We start from the raw sequence: 19,034 nt of genomic DNA, 5'->3' as shown, positions 1-19,034 counted from the left end.
GTCTTTTTGACTTCTAAAGTCAATCTATTATGCTATTAGCAGCCAGTATAAAGAACATTTAAAAGTCCTAAAAACCAGTTATGGTCTGTGATCCTCATTTATTTAATGAAGTAACATTATTTTGGAAGCAGATCTTTTTCTGTAGTGATTAAATTCTTACAGAAACACTAAAAGCAATTTCAGGCTATTATGGTATGAATAATTTGTATAATGAAGCCACTGAAGTATTCAAAAGCTGATGACTCTGAAGTAGCCTTTATGCCATTGCTTCAATAACATGAATATGAGGATATCTGATAGTACTAGCACTAATGTGCATTGGTCATACTTTACAAGGTTTATCCATTTGGAGAGAACATATTGGTTTGTGAAAGCACCTCTACTTAAAGGCTTAGATTTTGTCTTTTAAGACCACAGCCCTATGTAGAGAGGGGTATAGAATCCCACCATGCTAAGAAGAACACTGGAGAAATTGTGCTTGCCTGAAGCATAATTTCACTGGGGCTGCTGCTTGCACTTGAGGTCCTGGTTATCTGCTCAATCTGGTATGCCAGCCCTACTCCACAGGCTAGTGCAAAGTGAGAGAGGCAGAGCAATGACCACTTCCTTCCTACACCCTTTTCACCAGCTTGCTCCCATGGAGAGGAAAAATACAATTCTTGTGAGATGCATAAGAGTGGAGAAAGGTTTCTTGCTTGTCCCTCTATTCTTGTGAGATGCCCTCACTCAGGCACGCAGTCTTGCTCAAACCAGTGAATACGGTAGGACTGAAATTACCTCTCAAACTAGTAGAGATTAAATAGATCCAACTACAATGTGGTGGTTGCAAAGCAGTGTACAAAATGTGAATGGGTTTGTTCACACAGCACCCATGTAAAGTAGGTGAATGAATATATTTTCCCCCATTTTTAGGTGCCTAGGGATAGGCACTACTTGAACAGATGGATAAGTAGGTAGAGTAACTGATATAAAAATTAAGTGACTGCCCAACTCCTCAAAGCGGTCAGTAGCAAAGCCAAGAATAGATCTTGGGTATTCCTGATTTCTGGCCATACAGTACATTTTAATGTCTCTGAAAAGTGGTACCAAGCATTCAAAGTCCATAAGTGTTCATGCCTACTCTTAATTACATACAGTATTGCTTTTAGTTTAAATTAATATAAACCCATCAGAGCAAGGGAATTCACAATTGAATAGTTATAATCCAAATTATATTTGGTATCTGATTCAGCATCAAAGAGCAGTCATGCCAAGTGAAGTTCAAATTCAAGTGTTCAGGAGTAGAGGGATAGCTCATCATGGTCTTTATTTCCTGAGTAAAACAGTACTCCTTTTGCAAGTGGTAATCTCTTAAACTCATGTTCAAGTCTGAATTCTATGTTCATTCCTTGAAATATGAATTTAAGGTAATATTAAAAACTAGTGTTACAACACCAGCTAACCCTAATCCTGCAAATGTTGTTCTATAAAGATGTAACCTCTGAAAGATTTTGAATATCTAGTACTTACTATACTAAATGAGAAGATAAGTGTTTGAAAGAAAACTTAGTAGGTGCTTCCCCTTACCTACTGAACCAGTTTTTTCAAATTGATTAGGGAAACAGATGGAAAAACTTCATCTTTGTACTACACCGTGTTAAAAATTTACTGTATGTAGTATTGTTGCATGCATGTTGGTCCCAGGATATTAGAGAGACGAGGAGGGTGAGATAATATCTCTTATTTGTCTAACTTCTGTTGGTGAGAGACGAGCTTTTAAGTTTACAGAAAGCTCTTCTTCAGGTCAGGGCTCTCTCTCACCAACAGAAAGTGGTCCAGTAAGATATTGCCTCACCCACTTGTCTCTCAAAAATGTATTGATTTTTGTTTTATGTTGGGTAGCATTGTTTGCTAACTCTGAAAAGTATACTCTTCACAGACTAAATGTAATCTGCTCTTAATAGTGCTTTTCCAGCAATGTGCCCCAAGGTGCTCTATAATTAATTAATTAATTAATAAATAAATAAAAACAACTTACTTACTGAATTGGAGAAACCATAGGCAAGAAGTAAATTTTAAGCTCATTCTTAAACACCGACAATCTAGATCATTACATGTGAATAGCTATAATTTTATACTTGATTTTTTTTTCTTTTTATATAATCTTACAGAAAAGAAAAGCCCAGTTTAAGAAACAAATGATATTCTTTTATGATTGGACAATGAGCTCTAGGTCTGTGGAACACCACGAGATTTGCTCTTAAGACTCTATCTGGGACTTGCCAGAAGTCCTGCATTGCTAGATCTTTACATATGGATCAGTAAATGACATGTTAGGTATTGGATGTAGAACACTTTAAATGTCATCAAAACTTTGTATGTAATATAAAATGGAACCGAATGCCAGTGTAAAAACTAATGCAATGGGGATTGCCAAAATGATTTTATATTTGCATTGCTTAGAGTTAAAATACAGTGGCCTTACTAATAAAGTAAGAAGAGCACTTGGATAAGATAAATTCCATCTTGAATAGAACTTTCTTTTTAATTACATAAGATACTTGTGGGTATTATTAAATAGACATGGACAGGATAGATTAAATAAAATTTGATGGTGACCTAAAAATACAGTATAGCATTTTTATGTTTAAACCAATGAGTCTCCTCTTGTATCCTGTTTTAGATGGCAATGAAAACAAAACAGCGCATGCTAAAAGAAGACTGGGAATTTTTTAAACAAAGGCGTTTTATTGAAGAGCAGGTAGGAATACTTTCTTTAGTGAATTATACTAGATAATTTGAATGTTTCCTGTATACCATGAGAAACAGACGCTTACAGTTGAAAGAGTAATCTGTATATTGCGCTAACCATATGTGCTCTAATTCTTCAACCCTATGCCTAGAACTCACTTGGATAAATGGGAGTTAAACACAGATCAGTTACAGAATTGGGCCCCAAGTTTTTCTAAACTTTACAGATAATTGAGTTTTTGTTACTGCATGTTAGTCTCTGTGTATTTCCATGAAAGGAATGTAACTGCTGAAGTGAAAGAACTCTGTGTAGTGATCTAATAAAAATAATATACAAAACACAAGTTAGAAATGGGTCAGAGAGATTGACTTAACCATGTGAATTTTTTAATATGGAAATGTATTTTCTTTGAGCTAATGTGTTTTTGAATGCTAGGTACTTACTGCTTCTAACTTTAAACTTTTATAGGTACAAATGTTTTTGACTTTGCATATTGTGATAGATGATCAAAAGAATACTTTTATCAAGTTATTACTTGAATGATGATTGTCTTCTGAAGCTGTGCATTGCAAAAGGAAAGGATTTTTTTTGCCATTTGTTATGCTGTAAACTGGTTAAAACGTCAGTGAAAATACTTGCAATACTAAAACTTTGCCTTATAATTTACTTTAGTTAAATAACAAGAAAGCACTAGCTGGTGAGAACAACTTCACAGACACAATGAGGCATATGTTGTCATCACGTTTGAGCATGCCTGACTGTCCCAACTGTAATTATAGAAGAAGGTGAGCTGATGTTTTTAATGAGTTCATAATAAAACATTAATCTCTTGGGTTAGAGGAAAGAGGATATCAAATATTGTGACAGGCTCAGCGCATTTAATAAATTTGAATGCTACTTCAAACAATACCTTTAAAAATCTGTGACACTGATAAGTTTTGTTACCATCTTAATTCTTGAGCAGATGTACTTGTGATGACTGCAGCCTTTCACACATTTTAACATGTGGCATCATGGATTCACCAATAACAGATGACATCCATATTAACCAGTTACCACTACAAATTGATTCTGCTCCGGATTATCTGTCTGAGATCCGCCCACCTAGTATGTCTTCAGCAAGCTCAGGATCAGGTTCCAGCTCTCCTATCACAATTCAGCAACACCCAAGACTCATCCTCTCAGATAATGGCTCTGCACCAACTTTGTGAGTGCTGTTTTTTTTATTGTAAATTTTGGAATCGTAATGAAATTGAGAGAACTATGGAAGAGAAATTACAGAAGCCTGACAGTCATTTAAAGTGAAACTGTCATTGCTTAAAGATTTAATACTGATATTTGCAGCACTTAGAAGACAACCAGGGGCCTGTTGTGTGAGGCACTGTACAAATGTAGCCAATGGTGGTTTTAAACTCTATACATAAACACATGTAACTAGTTCATAAACTTGTAAAGCTGTTTCTTTAAGCTTATAAATACATATGTGCATAAGGCAAAATATTAAATAGTTTGAGCTGGCTGGATGATGAAAAGATTGTTGTATGGGATTTTTGGCAACTTGGTAGACAGCTAGCATTAATTTTCAGTCAAATGGCAGGGATGGGCTACCTTTCCTACAGGAATATATCTTTTGAACAGGACTGTCGTGCATTCCTCCGAGAGGTCAATGTTCTCAATTTTGTAAGAAATATTTGAGTTTATAATTCTCCTCCCCCATTCCCATTTCATTTCATTTTTTTTTGTTTTTGTTTTGTTAAAAAGCACATGTTGCTACAGGATTACCCTCCAAAATGCAAGTAAGGGTATGTCTATATTGATGGCAGCACTGTTGGCGCCGCTGGATCGATTCTGTGGGATCGATTGAGCGGGTCTCCACTGCCACTCAATCAATCTCAAAGTCAACGCCATTAATCCACCCCTGCAAAAAGAGTAATGGCTGCATCGACGGTAGGGCATTTCCCGTCAGCGCAGCATAGTGGGGACACAATGGTAAGTAGAAGTTAGGAAGTCAACGGGAGATAGGCTTCATGTCCAAGCTATGTAGCAGTGAACTTGGAGCCCACATAGAGTTATGTTCTTTGGTGTATAGCGCTAGTGCACATCTCCTGTGTGGGTTGTCCAAATCATGCGCCACTCCTTTAAAGTGGACTTATGCTAAAAGAGGGTGTTCCATAGCCACATTTGGGTAACTTACTTTGAGAGGTGTCAACTGCCTGAATGCATTACAGTGGAGTGGTAATTCTGAAAGGTATGTCTTCATTTTGATAGCAACTAACTACCCTACAGCACCCTGCTACAATACATGACACATCAACAGCAGTGAAGAATATTAGGTTGATTCTGCTAAAGTGATCACTAGTGAAATAGCTAATATTGGTACTTCAGGGAGTTGGCATTAAGATTCAGTGTTAACATTTTATTTGAATGAATGGGTACAGCGCAGATATGTCAATTACTGTTTCAAGCTAATATCACTTCATTGATTTATACCTGGATCTCATTTCAAAATTTATCTTTGCATTTATCATGGCTAATGACTTACTGCTTTATAATGAAAGCATAGATTCTGGAACATAATCTTGTGGAAAGTTTTTTGAAAAGGGCATTTATGCAATTTATGCAGTGGCACAATTGCATTATATCCAGTGTTTACGATCACGGTAATTATTTTCCTGTTTGAAGCAGTTAAGGAGCCAGAAGTTCTTTCAGCCTTTGTTTATTTTGATACACATTAAATCAGTGTGTGTCCAAAACAGTTAGTGTTGTGCAAGTATTTAAATTTTCCTGTCTACTTAAATCCTAGTATCAGTAGGGTGTTAGCGAGTTTTTTCATTAAAAAACAGCTATGTTAAACTGTTTTGAAGCAAACCAATTTAAATTGAAATATTTATACAAATTATGCATCTAAATTTTATTTCATTCCAGTGTTTTGTAACTGCTTTAACAATGGCATAGGTTTCTGATCATCATCATTTATGTAAGCCTCTCTCTTTCCCCAGTGGTAGTGATGATGAAGATGTTGCACCATTATCAGCAAAATTTGCTGATATCTACCCCCTGAATAATTATGATGATGCAGAGGTTGTAGCCAACATGAATGGAATTCATAGCGAACTAAATGGTGGAGGGGAAAACATGGCATTGAAAGAAGAGGTATAGCATTTCACATACATTTTGTATCTTTAATCTGTCAAATGAAATATTCATTGGAGACTGGTTTATTGTTTGTTTTTAAATGTATGGATTTTCAGTCTCCTCAGGTGAGCAGTACTAGCAGTAGTTCTTCAGAAGCAGATGATGAAGAAGCAGATGGGGAAAGCAGTGGTGAACCACCGGGGACTCAGAAGGAGGAGCTAACTCTAGGAAAAAGAACATTAAGGAAAGATGAGGCAAAAATGGATAGTCCACCTCCATCTTACCCCAGTCAGCAGGTATAGCTCACTGTGGTCTTAGACCCATCGTAAATTACCTTTTGAAATCTTGACTATTAGAGAGTGAGTGAAAATAGCTTAATTATAAGGTAAGTTGCAGATATAGGCGATCATCTTATCTGTGTAGCCATCATTATGAGACTAAATTATTTTTATAACTGAATATATTACAGTGGTGGCTGGCAGTACCTTCCTTGAACCTAAACCTAACCTGAGACTTTTGGTAAGGAGTTGTACGCTTACTTTGCTGCTGCTGTCTGAAAAAGATTGTTTCCTATTTAAAATAGTATTTTGATCAGTATGAACTTAAACTGTTGTACATATAAACAAAAATCCAGGATGAACTTACTGTTCTGAGCCTTACTAGTGAACAAGTTTTAGTTAAGTTACTGACAGTGATTTCTTCCCCCCGCCCCCTCCCTCCCTCGAATAGAAGTAATTAATAAATATTTCAATAATATATCCTAAGACTCGTTTGCAAATGTAGGGAGTCTAGGATACCTCAGTGTTCAACTTTCTTTATATGGATGTCTTGCATGGATATCTGTTGTGACTCAATGTTTTATTGGATTGCTAATCTGTTTACTAAAAATTCCAAAGTGTCATAATTGCTTTGCTCAGTGTTTAATGGTTTCTATTTTAATGAGTAAATAATAAAAATTAAAGTTAGTTATGTGTGAACTAATTTTTTTAAAAGACAATTGCTAGACATCCAAAGAAGCCCATATGTACTATTCAGGAAAACCACCATTATGGTCTATTATAAATCTGATAGATTGCTTTCATTCACAATGTCATATTCTGATTGGGTCATTTCCAAACTGATAATCAATAGTTTGACAGTAGAACAAAATCTGTGGTCTTCATTAATGCCTTCCAAGTGAAAACCAAACAAGTGCTTTGACTAGCTCTAAATTGCCTTTGCTACAACTCTGGACCTGTGAACCCTGATGAATATTGAACTTTGGCTTTAACCCTGTATAAATGTTTAAATTACTTCTTATCCATTCTCCTTCATTATACAAAACTAAACAGTATTTAGACTTGCTGTTTTGTGAGATTTAAAAGAAATAAAACTAGTTAATTTCATTGTCTGACAGAATGAGGAGAGTAACTTTTCATTCCTTACAGGCTGACCAAGGTCCAAATACTTGTGAATGCCATGTCTGCAAACAGGAAGCTTCAGGTCTGACTGCTTCAGCGCTTGCAGCTGGACGTCTACCTGCTGGCCATCAGTTTGTGAACCCAGAAAAACCTGCCCATCCCGCACTTCACCTTTACCCTCATATACATGGACATATACCATTGCATACTATTCCTCATCTGCCTCGTCCACTTATCCACCCCACCTTGTATACAGCTTCCCCCTTTGCACACAATAAGGTAAGTGTGGCTAAAAAAATGCTTTCTGTTTTTGGGAAAACCATTGTAAATTTGCGTGCATTACAGTAATTTTTTAAGGCCTTATAGGCACATTATTTTTTCTCTAATTTATAAAGCTATGTGTAATTTACTCATCATTCTGTAAAAGAGAAACCCAAAAATGAGAATACCCCAGTTCTGATGGACTTTGACTGTCACTGGATTAGCAGTTGCTATCATCAGGTTTTGTCAGTTTCTTATCAGTTGGAATGGATATGGGGACAAAAGGAAATCTTTAAAAGATCACCATAGTTATACTTACTTATAATATGGCTATGCTAAAATTTAAATTTGTATATATTTGAGGTCAAAAGTGAATAGAAGAAAAGTGACTTTTCCTTCTCAGCATTGCTGTCATGGATTTTGGTCAAAATGGTAATATTGTGAATAAGGTCAAATGTAGAGGACTACTTGTTGAATGTTCTTGTGCTTTCGGACAGAGTAAATTCAGCAAAGCACTTCTGCAAAAGAGCATGGTTAACTAGCAAGATAAGGATATTTGTAATCCATGTTCATCTAGAGATGTTCAGGCACTCTGCTGTTATAGTGAATTGGGCCATACAATTGTCCTAGTTAGTTTTTCAGAAGTAGGTGTGTAGGAAATCGAAGGCAGGGAACCATAGATAGCTATCCGTTTCAGACCTATTTGATCTGATTTAAGATTTTAGGGTTTTGCACTTAATGAAGACTGTCAGATAACATTGAAACAAAAATTTGATTCACTCTTGCAGTATAAGTCTGATCTGAAAAAAGATTCTAAAAATTGGCTTTGTGGAGTTCCACATCATTCTCTCCAAGATTAATTAGTTAATTTTTCATGTAAAAAGTATTCTAACCTCCAGCCCTATAAACTCGGTGAGTTCTGAGAGGTGGCAAACTGGGGGAGTGGGCGGGGGGACCTCTTGCACGCTCATGCATAATCACCACTGGAATGAAAGGCTAATGGGGTTGTGCAGGTAGTGTGGAAGGCTGAATTTAGCCTGTGTCACACTGTCAGGAGTAGCTCACAATTGTGACAGTCTACCTCAGGGCAGATTGTCAGAAAACAGGGCCGACACTCCAAGCTGGTATTCTATTCTATAATTAGATTTTATCAAGCCAGTAACAAATGTGAACTCCTGGCTCAATATACTAGTCTTAACATAGAGTCACAGACAGTCCCCTTAGATTTTCCAGTCTACTTTGCCACCTAAATAAACTGGACTTTGTTATAAAAGGTCACTTAAACCAAAAATCACACTGCACTGGGTTACTTCCGATCCCAAGAGACCAGTCACTTACTCCAGATCAATTGGTACTCTAGATCTTACACCAAAGACAACTCTGGTAGCCAATTCTATTGTAAACTAACTAAAGTTTTATTAGCTAAGAAAAGGAAGTGAGAGTTATTGAGAGGTTAAAGCAAGAAAAATATATTCACAGGTGAGTCACAGTTTGAAATTCCAAATGGTGGCAATGATGTAATAAATGCCAGTTTTCCAAAAGTCTTTTCAGGGTTCCCAGATTTTCTCTGGGATCTCTGCTTTGCATCTGGTCCACTTCCCTGTAAGAGTCCAATCAGTCCAGAGATGCAGGATCTTTCCTTGGATCCACATTTATAGCTGCTGCTTAAAGAAAACAAGCTGACAGTGTCACTACACATGAGGGCTTTTCCTTTGATGACAGAGACTGAAGAATGCATTTTGAGTCTTTGACCTCCAGTCATCACACACAATGACCACTTGCTTTGAAATTAGCTCTTTTTTTTTTTGTTAATTCTTCATTTGTATTACACTTATAAAGTTTGCAGATGATACCAAGCTGGGAGGGGTTGCAAGTGTTTTGGAGGATAGCATTAACATTCAAAATGAACTGGTCAAACTGGAGCAATGGTCTGAAGTGAAAAGGATGAAATTCAATAAGGACAAATGCAAAGTACTCCACTTAGGAAGGAACAATCACTTGCATGTATACAAAATGGGAAGTGACTGCCTACAAAGGAGTATTGCAGAAAAGGGTTAAAGTGGATCACAAACTAAATATAAATCAACAATGTAACACTGTTGCAAAAAAAGCAAACATCATTCTGGGATGTATTAGCAGGAGTGTTGTAAGCGAGACAAGAAGTAATTCTTCCTCTCCACTCCATGCTGATTAGGCCTCAGCTGGAGTATTGTGTGCAGTTCTGGGCACCATATTTCAGGAAAGATGTAGGCGAATTGAAGAGAGTCTAGAAAAGAGCAACAAAAATGATTAAAGGTCTAGAAAACATGACCTATGAGGGAAGATTGAAAAAATTGGGTTTGTTTAGTCTGGAAAAGAGAAGACTGAGGGAGAAATAACACTTTTCAAGTAGATAGTTATTACGAGGAGGAGGGAGAAAAATTGTTCTCTTTAACCTCTGAGGATAGGCCAATGCCTCTTGTCCTTAAATTGCAGCAAGAGCAGTTTAGCTTCCACATTAGGAAACTTCCTAACTGTCATGGTAGTTAAGTACTGGAATAAATTGCCTGAGGAGGTTGTGGAATCTCCATCATTGGAAATTTTTAAGAGCAGGTTGGACAGACACCTGTCAGGGATGGTCTAGATAATGCTTTGTCCTGCCATAAGAGCAAGGGACTGGACTAGAAGACCTCTCAAGGTTCCTTCCAATCCTACGATTCTGTGGTTTGAAAGCTTCTTTCTCATTTGTTGGGTTATTTAGTTACAGGGGTATATACAATGTAAATGTTTGCTACTACATTATAACAGGATACAGATAAGTGAAAACAATGCATATAATGTCCCATTAGTTTTCATGAAGTTTAAAACCAAATGTACTCGTATACATTTAACAATCACTTTGATCTATACTAATACACAGGTGGATTGGCCTGGGCCTCTGGCATGAGCTGGCATCTGGTCTCCCAGTGTCACAGCCTTAATCATTTATATTGTCAGTGATATGTAAGAAAGAAAAAGGGAAAAAAAAAAGTTTCACTTTCAGCTTTCAATTTGTATATACAGAGCTGGCAGTTGGAAAACTACAAATGTATAATACAAAATGGAGCAGGCTTGTTATGGAGTTAGTGACTCAGAAAACGTGGGGAGCACAATGCTTCTTTTAAAGTGTAATTCTTCAGATTAGAGGAAATTTGCACTCACTGATCAGTCTGATTCAGATGGAGGCTTTAATGTCTGGTCAAAAGTGAATGAAATGTGTATTTCTGTGATGAAAACAAAGTTAGTTGGAATGCAAAAATCTTAGTGTACTGAACAAAATGATCACAGAACACATTAATTGGTGTATATATTCAGATGCAAGTTAATTATATTGGTAAGATCTGTAAAGAGATGTAAAGTAAGTGTATTAGAAAAGCTTCAGGAATAAGGAGTAAGAGGAAAAATAAAGTCAGAGTAGGGTTTAATTGTTTTTAACCTTTTGACAAATAGGCCAGGCAGAAAGGGAGTTCGAAAATGAGGTTTTAGTATTGTTAAGGAGCTAAGCAGAGAATAAGTTATTGCAGATGGTGGTGGTAGCATGAAGGTTGTACTAGGTACTGGAGAGAGAGCAGGAAGAGAGGGAGAAGGATTGGAAATAGGGAAGTTGCTGGAACAGCAAGTCTGAGAGAAACTTTGGAGATTGTATAGGAAACTTTTTTGACTGGTTTTCTCTTCACTTCAGAAAGCAATAAAGATTTGAGGAGAGGATATGAGGTGTTCCCAGGTACAAGAAAGAAGTGAGGTTAGGAGTCTTGGTATAAATTGGAAAATATTAAATTAACAAAGATTATAGGAAAGAGATTATTTCTCAAAAGAGAGATGATCTTTTGGTTAAGGCACTGCACTGGGGATAAGATTTGGGTTAAATTCCCAACATTGATACGATTTCTTATGTGAACCTGGGCAAGTTGTTAAATCTGTCTCTTTTCTACATCTGTGTTTAGAAAACAGACAAGTAAAGGAGAGCATGGAGAAGTATTAATAAAAGGGGAAGAGAGGCAATAAGACTTCCCTATTTTACAAGGATATTGTGAGAATAGTTCATGAAGGATTGTTGTGCTTATAATAATGAGGGACATATTGGTATATATGGGTTTTGGGGAGGCTAAATTTGTATTACAGTAGATCTATAGGCTTTTCATCTTGGTCAGATCCCCTTGTGTAGGTGCTCAACAGGAACAGTAGATCAGTCCCTATCCCCAAAAGCCTGTAAGCTTTAATTCAAAACAAGGTTTAAGAGGTTGGTGAAACTGGAGGAGAAGGGGGAACAGTTTGAAAGTGTTACAAACATGTCTTTTCATAGACTAGCTTTGTGCCCAGTTAGAGTAAAGTTAGAGGTTTTTTGTTACTGGAGACAAGCAGATTTGTAGAAGTGGTCTCATCTTGTCAACTTTGCAGTCATCAACTGACAGTGTTCTGTAACAATCACAGTAGAAATTAATTGGAAAGAGGACAGGGTAGTGATTTGTGATTTTTTTAAATTAAGGAGCCTATCCAGATGCAAGGCATAAAAGAAAGCATGCTGGTGCATGTGGAATAAATGGGAAACTAAGGGTGGTATCTTTGGCGGGTGATGCACTACCAAGAGGGGGCAAAATTGTGACAGTCCTTCTCAGCTATGAGTGTTTTTACATTAGCTGTTAGAAATGTTATTGGACACAGCCAGGGATTCTTCTTCGAGTGATAGTCCCTACATGGATTCCAGATGTGGGTGCACAAGCGCGCCATGTGCCGGAGCTGAAACTGTTTGTAGTGTAGTAGCGTCTGTTGATCCATACATGCATCATGCATCGACCGCGTGGTGTGTCCAAGGCTTTAAGAGGCTGGTGCGGGTTGACACCACTCCAGTTCACTCTTACCACCGCATGGCCAGAGCTGGCAGAAAAAAACTGATAAGTTCTCTTCGAAAACTAAGAGCACTAAAGGTTCCAACTCTGTCCATGCTGAGGAGCAGTGCCTGTCACCACTGGTGAATGCTCCCCCAGTTCCTCCTTGTGTGCCAACACCCACAGTACTGCTGCATCCACCAAAGCCCCACTATGAGCATAAGAAGCACCGACATGGGCATAAGGACGACTCCCCAATGGGGCTGTCTCTAAACACAACATTGCCTCCTCGAGCCACATTAGGTTGGGTGGGAAGTCATGCATCACCTGGATGCCAAGAAGCTTTGCAACCTCCTAAGAAGCTTTGCACCGGAGCCTAAGTGCAAGCACCGTCATGAACCTCTGGCACTACCTCCAGTCATGGCCACTGGTCTACCACCTTCACCTCCAGCACTGCTGACACCACCTGGATCCTCCGGACCTCCCAGTCCCCGTAGCCCACAGCTGTTGCTGCCGTACACCGTCCGCTTGGGGCTCCCATCTCTGGCAGATGAGCCTCTCCTGCTCATCCTAGAATATTAGAGTTGGAAGGACTCTAGTCCAACCCCTGCTCAAAGCAGGACTAACCTCAGCTATATCATCCCAGTTTGTCAAGCCCATTAAAAACCTCTAAGGATGGAGATTCCGCCTAGGTAACCCATTCCAATGCTTCACCACCCTCCTAGTGAAAAACTTTTTCCTAATGTCCAACCTAGACCTCCCGCCCTGCAACTTGAGACTGTTCTGTCATCTGCCAGCACCGAGAACAGCCCCATCCTCCCTGCCCCTTTCAGGTAGTTAAAAGCTGCTATCAAATCCCCTCACTCTTCTCTTTTGCAGACTAAACAAGCCCAGTTCCCTCAGGTTCCCCAGTCCCTAATCATTGGGCCCTCCGCTCCTCAAATTGTCCACATCTTTTTTGGCCCAAAACTGGACACAGTATTCTAAATGCGGCCTCACCAATGCCGAATGCACTCCCGTGACCTGCTGGCAATGCCCTGCTGTGCTCCGCCTGGTACAGACAGACCTGCCCCTGCTGGAATTGTCCTGGCAGTCTGAGTGGTCCTCTGAACCAAACCACTCATTCTCTCCTGTGCATCCTGCAGCCCGGATCCTCAATAGCACCTGTCCCTACGCATTGATGTACGATCCTCCCGCCGAGGCATGGTACCAAAAGCCCTGGGGCCCGCCGCTTCCTAGCAACCCAGCACCTGGCCCTGTTGGCCCACTTGAGACTCCTTACCGGGACCGCGGGGTTCTGCTGCTATTGCACCATTGACCATCCCCCACTCGCAATGCCCCGCCTTCCATCCATGATGAGCCTCAGAACATCACCGCACTGCAGGTTCTCACTGGAGCCTCCTTGTCTCTAGATGAGGCACTCATTCTGCCTTCCCTTTCCCCTCCACATGACCACAACCAGTATCACGACTTGCTTCGATGCATAGCTGCGGCTCTCAACCTCCTGGTGGAGGACGTCCATGACCTGTAGAACCAGTTACTGGATATCCTGCTTGGGCCTTCCCACACTGCCCTTCTTATCCACAAGCCCATTCTTCAATCAATCTAGCACACCCCGGCTTCCTATGCCCAAATGTGCTGGATACCACTACTTTGTTCCTTCTCAGGGTACGGACTTCCTGTTCTGGATCTCCAGTCGCTGAACAAATTCATATGCAAGTTCTGATTCCAGATGGTCACGCTCCCTCTCATTATCCCTATCCCCCCTCCACCCCATGGGGCCTGATTCGCGGCTTTCAATATGAAGGATGCATACTTTCACATACACATCCACCCAGCTCATCAAAAGTTCCTCTGTTTCATGCTGGGACACTCTTACAATCATTTCCAGATCTTCCCCTTTGGTACCACCACTGGCCCTTGCGTATTCACAAAGGTCTTCGCCATCGCCATGGCTCATGTGCATCATCTCGGCTACTCTATGTTCCCTGATCTGGACAATCTCCTCTCCACTATCTAGATTCTTCACGACCTCCTCCCCAGCATGGGCATCTGCATCAATGAGGACAAGTTGGTTCTCGTCCCTATCTGTATGCTTTACCTTCATCGGGGCATGCCTGGACTCTCTAGTGGGCTGAGCTTTTTTCCTGATAGACTGTTTTACCACTCTCTCCTCCCTCATCACACAACTGCATCACAATTTGCACATGTGTATCCGCCAGTGCCTTTCCCTCCCTGGCCATATGGTGGCCTGCACCTCTGTGACACTATATGCCTGCCTACATATGCGCTGCCTCCAGCTGTGGCTCCAGTCGGTCTGCAAGCCACAGACTGCTCATCTAAACAAGCCAGTCCAACTCCCCATCTCTGGCTTCCCTCACATGATGGACCACCCTTTCCAAAGTCCTAGCTGGCATCCCGTTTTCTCTCCCCACTCCCTGCACCTCTATCACCACGGACACCTTGCTCGATGGGTGGGGCACTCACTTGGAGGGCCACACAGCCCAGGGCCTTTGGACACCCAAGTATGCACAAATAAATATCAATATCCTGGACTTGTGGGCTGCCCACCTTGTCTGTCAGGGGTTCCTGCTTCTCATCAGATCCCTGCACGTTCAACTGCTCTCCAACAACATGACAGCAATTGTGCTGATCAACAAGCAGGGTGGTTCCTAATGCCCCTTCCTGTGCGTGTAAGCTATTCCCCTCTGGAACTGGTGCCTCAGGCATGAAGTCATCCTCCACGTTATGCATCTCCTGGGCATCGGTAACTCCCAGTGGACGTGCCCAGCAGCACCTTCTATGCCAATCCCAAATGGGAGCTACATGATCCCATGCTCTGCTCAGTCTTTTGCCAGTGGGGCATGCCGCACTGAGACCTCTTTGCGACCACCATAAACCACAAGCTTCCCCTCTTCTGCTCCAGAGGAGCCCTTGGGCCAGGTTCCCAGAGCAATGTCCTTCTGCCCTGGACCACTGAACTCCAATACACCTTCCTGCCTATCCCCCTGCTCCTGCAAGTCCTGTGCAAGGTGCAGGGTGATTTGAGTGCAGATCATCCACATAGCTCGCTTTTGGCCCTGCCAGTACTGGTTCACCAACCTCCTCCACCTCTCCCCGGATGATCTGCCTTCCCAACCTCCCAGATCTTTTCACACAGGTGCATGGCAGTCTGCAGCATCCAAATCCAAGCCCGCTCCACCTGACGACTTTGTATTTGGATGGGGCTCACGTGTAGAGTGGGCATGCTTCACGCTGCTATGCAACATCCTCATGCACAGTAGACTACTGTCTACCAGGGACTGCTATCAAGTGAAATGGCGACGCTTCATCACTTGGGCACACCGCCACCGCTACTCTCTGGACTCCACTTCCATTCCCGTTGTCCTCAACTATCTTATGCATCTTAGATGGTCAGACCTTGCCCACGTCTCTGTCCGTGTCCATCTGGTGGTGCTCAATGCCTTCCTCCCTCTTGTGCACAGTTTCTCCGTCTTCCTCATGTGACCACTGCCCGCTTCCTCCACAGACTACTCAACACCTTCCCTTCGGTGAGGACGTCCATCCTTTCTGCCCTCACAAGGTCTCCCTTTAAACCCTTTGTGACTTACTCTCTTGCCCACCTCTCTATGAAGGTGATGATCTTGATGGCCGTCACCTCCGTGAGCTGGATTAGTGAGTTGGTGGCCATGATGGCTGACCTGCCCTTTACTGTCTTCCATGATGGCAAAGTATCTTTATCACTACACTCCAAGTTTCTCCACAAGGTGGCCTCTTCATTTCACTTTAACCAATCTGTTCACCTTCCAATTTTCTACTGCAAACCTCACACCTCTCATAGGGCACACACATTGCATTCTCTCAATGTCAGCCATGGGCTGGCCTTTTATCTCCAATACACCCGTACCTTCCAGACCTTGCCCAGACTCTTCCTCGTCATTGCAGCACTGTTGGGGGCACGCCCTCTCCTAATAGCACCTCTATAAATGGATCTTCTGTTGCATCGAGGAATGCTACACTCTCTCACGTTCCTCTGCCCCTGGAGTCATGGCCCACTCCATGCAGGCACATGCCACCATGTCGGGCTTCCTTTCAGATGTTCCATAGCATGACATTTGTAGGGTGACCACGTGGTCCTCTCTCCATACCTTTTACCACTCACTACACCATCGCCCCAGCAGTTGGCCGTGCCGTATTGCAAACTGTTACTTCTTGCACGCCCTCACACCCATCTCACCCCACTGAGCACTGCTTGCTACACACCCATGTCTGGAATCCATATATGGCCATCACTCAAAGAAGAAGAGAAGGTTACTTACTGTAACTGGAGGTTTTTTTAGATGCGTGGTCCCTATTTGGATTCCAATACTGACCCTCCATCCCCTCTTCTGCAGGTTCTTTTGCTTGCTGGTAAGAGGGACCTGAAGTGGCGTTGACCCGCACAGCCTCTTAAAGCCTCGCATGCACCATGTGGTTGACGCATGATGCACATATGGGTCAACGGACACTATTATGAACAGTTCCAGTGCATGGTGTGCATGCGCATCCACATCTGGAATCCAAATAGGACCACCACATATTGAAGAACTTCCAGTTACAGTAAATAACCTTCGCTTTCAGTGGTAATATGCAGATTTCTAGATGTATATATCTTTCTATCCCATTAATTTTGGAAGAATAGAACTGAAACATTTTTCCTGAGCTTGCTTAAAGACCAGAGTACTCACAGGGCTTGTACACCACACTCAAATCTGGCAACTTGCTTCTCTAAGATTGAATGCTGAAATTACAAAATTTAAGCTGGAAATGGGGAACCTGCTTCCATCCAACTAAAGGAGGATGCTATGTGCTTTTGTTCTAATAACTCTAGGAACAAAATAGTCTATACATTTCATAATTTTTAAAAAAATTGGAATCCCTGTTAGCACTCTCATTGAGATGACAAGAGTAGGAGATCTAGAATACCAAAAAAAAAAATCTGTTTAGAATATATACTATATTTCGCTTTCTCCTGTGCTTATTTGCCAATTGACATTTCGTAATCCCCTGATCACAATTGGTTGCTGTGGTAATGATTATATTGTCACAGAGGATCGTTTTCTAGTGGATAATAGGTAGTTAGAAGAGTTCAGAAGAGTTCAGTTTTTATGCAAATATATTTTTAAATAAAAAGTGAACACCAACAGAAACACAAAATGTTCAAATTTTTTGTCAGATGGTTGCTCTTTTTAAGAGCTGTATATAAGTGTGTATGTATAACAGTTAAGGTACTACCCACACATATGCATGTATAAATATAAACACACCTGGCATAACTGTCACTTTGGGAGATGAATTGTTAGTTTACATAATGTCTTACATGATCAGAACACTTTATTATAATGACTTGAATATTGCTTGTTGGAGTAACTGTGTAGGCAGACAGACTATTAATTAGAAAATACTCTTATAATTTTTGTAGGCATTACCGCCAGCACCGGTTCAGAATCATACAAACAAGCATCAGGTATTCAATGCATCGCTCCAAGATCATATTTATCCAAGCTGTTTTGGGAGCACTCCAGACTGGACTAGCTCTAAATTTATAAGTCTTTGGGGATCAGAAATGATGAATGACAAGAACTGGAATCCTGCTACTTTTTTACCCGACACACTTCCTGGTGAGGGTTTGTTATAACTTCACACTGAATAGCTCTGAAAAGCATTATGAAACTGAATGTGGTACTTTGTCTGGCAATGGTATATTTCATTGTCATTTTTGAGAGAGCAGTTCTGGAAAAGATTTGCATAGATGGAGTTATGATCACTATAGTGGCTGAAAACATGACAGTAGAAACTCTTTAATTTCATTGTAGAGGGCAAAAGCAAAAATAAACTGCCTCTCTGGGCCTCTGGTATTTATAGAGATGTGTGCAGCTACAGAAGAATGTGGGTTTAGAGAGACACTTATAAGGAAGGGATAAGAAGTAAAAATCTCAAGTCTCTGATCGCCAAGACCTTGATCTTGTTTCATAAAATCATAGGAATACTGCTAGGCTAACACCACAACGGCTGCCACAGGTTCCTTCCTCTTGTTGCAGAGTTGAGAGAAAATCTAGAAGAACCCACAATAGATGACTGATTCAAAACAAGCTTCAGAATATTTTCATGTTACGTTTTGTATAATCACTTCCTTTGACCTTTGAATTTATTTAATTTATCATACAAAAGAACAATTTATAGGTCACTGTCACTATAGGGACAGTTATATAGGGGGCTTGTCCAAATGTGAACATGTATAGCTGTGTTTCATGTAAGTTCAGTAAGTCTTGCCTTTTTAAACCAGTAAGACCAAGGGAATTCTAATTGGCAGTTGGATACGGAAAAGTCTGTGCTGCTTTGCAGCAACCTTCTGAAATCTAAAATATCGTTAAGATGAAGTAGAACAGAGGAAACTCAACCCGTAAAATAACTGTAAATGTATACGTGTACCTTACTACTCTTGTTTTCATTACCAATGTTGCATTTTTATGCAAGACTTCTTCCCTTCATAAAACACGACTCAGTGAAAAATTGTCTTGTTTTATGAGACTTTATTTTGCCTTTTGTTTTGGTTGTCTCTTGTCTGGTCTATTTCTAATTTGTAGCCAACTACTATAGTAGCATTAAAAAACTAACAAAATA

At 40.6% G+C, this 19,034-nt stretch overlaps 1 protein-coding gene across 2 annotated transcripts in view; it reads left to right on the top strand.

Moving 5' to 3' along the window:
• Window positions 1-19,034, top strand: part of FAM193A (family with sequence similarity 193 member A) — a 102,191-nt gene that overhangs the window by 66,266 nt on the left and 16,891 nt on the right. For both annotated transcript variants that reach the window (XM_067558927.1, XM_067558926.1), the window contains exons 9-15: window positions 2,663-2,740; window positions 3,404-3,516; window positions 3,696-3,938; window positions 5,731-5,884; window positions 5,983-6,162; window positions 7,294-7,545; window positions 17,833-18,031. In XM_067558927.1, coding sequence (XP_067415028.1) covers window positions 2,663-2,740; window positions 3,404-3,516; window positions 3,696-3,938; window positions 5,731-5,884; window positions 5,983-6,162; window positions 7,294-7,545; window positions 17,833-18,031 — 1,219 coding nt within the window. The remainder of the gene's footprint in view (window positions 1-2,662; window positions 2,741-3,403; window positions 3,517-3,695; window positions 3,939-5,730; window positions 5,885-5,982; window positions 6,163-7,293; window positions 7,546-17,832; window positions 18,032-19,034) is intronic.

This window comes from Emydura macquarii, unplaced genomic scaffold (assembly GCF_026122565.2).
Source record: "Emydura macquarii macquarii isolate MOO-44397 ecotype Brisbane River unplaced genomic scaffold, CSIRO-AGI_Emac_v2 contig_2199, whole genome shotgun sequence".
NCBI lineage: Eukaryota > Metazoa > Chordata > Testudines > Chelidae > Emydura > Emydura macquarii.
The sequence above is the reverse complement of the archived record's forward strand: the minus strand, read 5'-3'. Positions and strand labels throughout refer to the sequence as shown.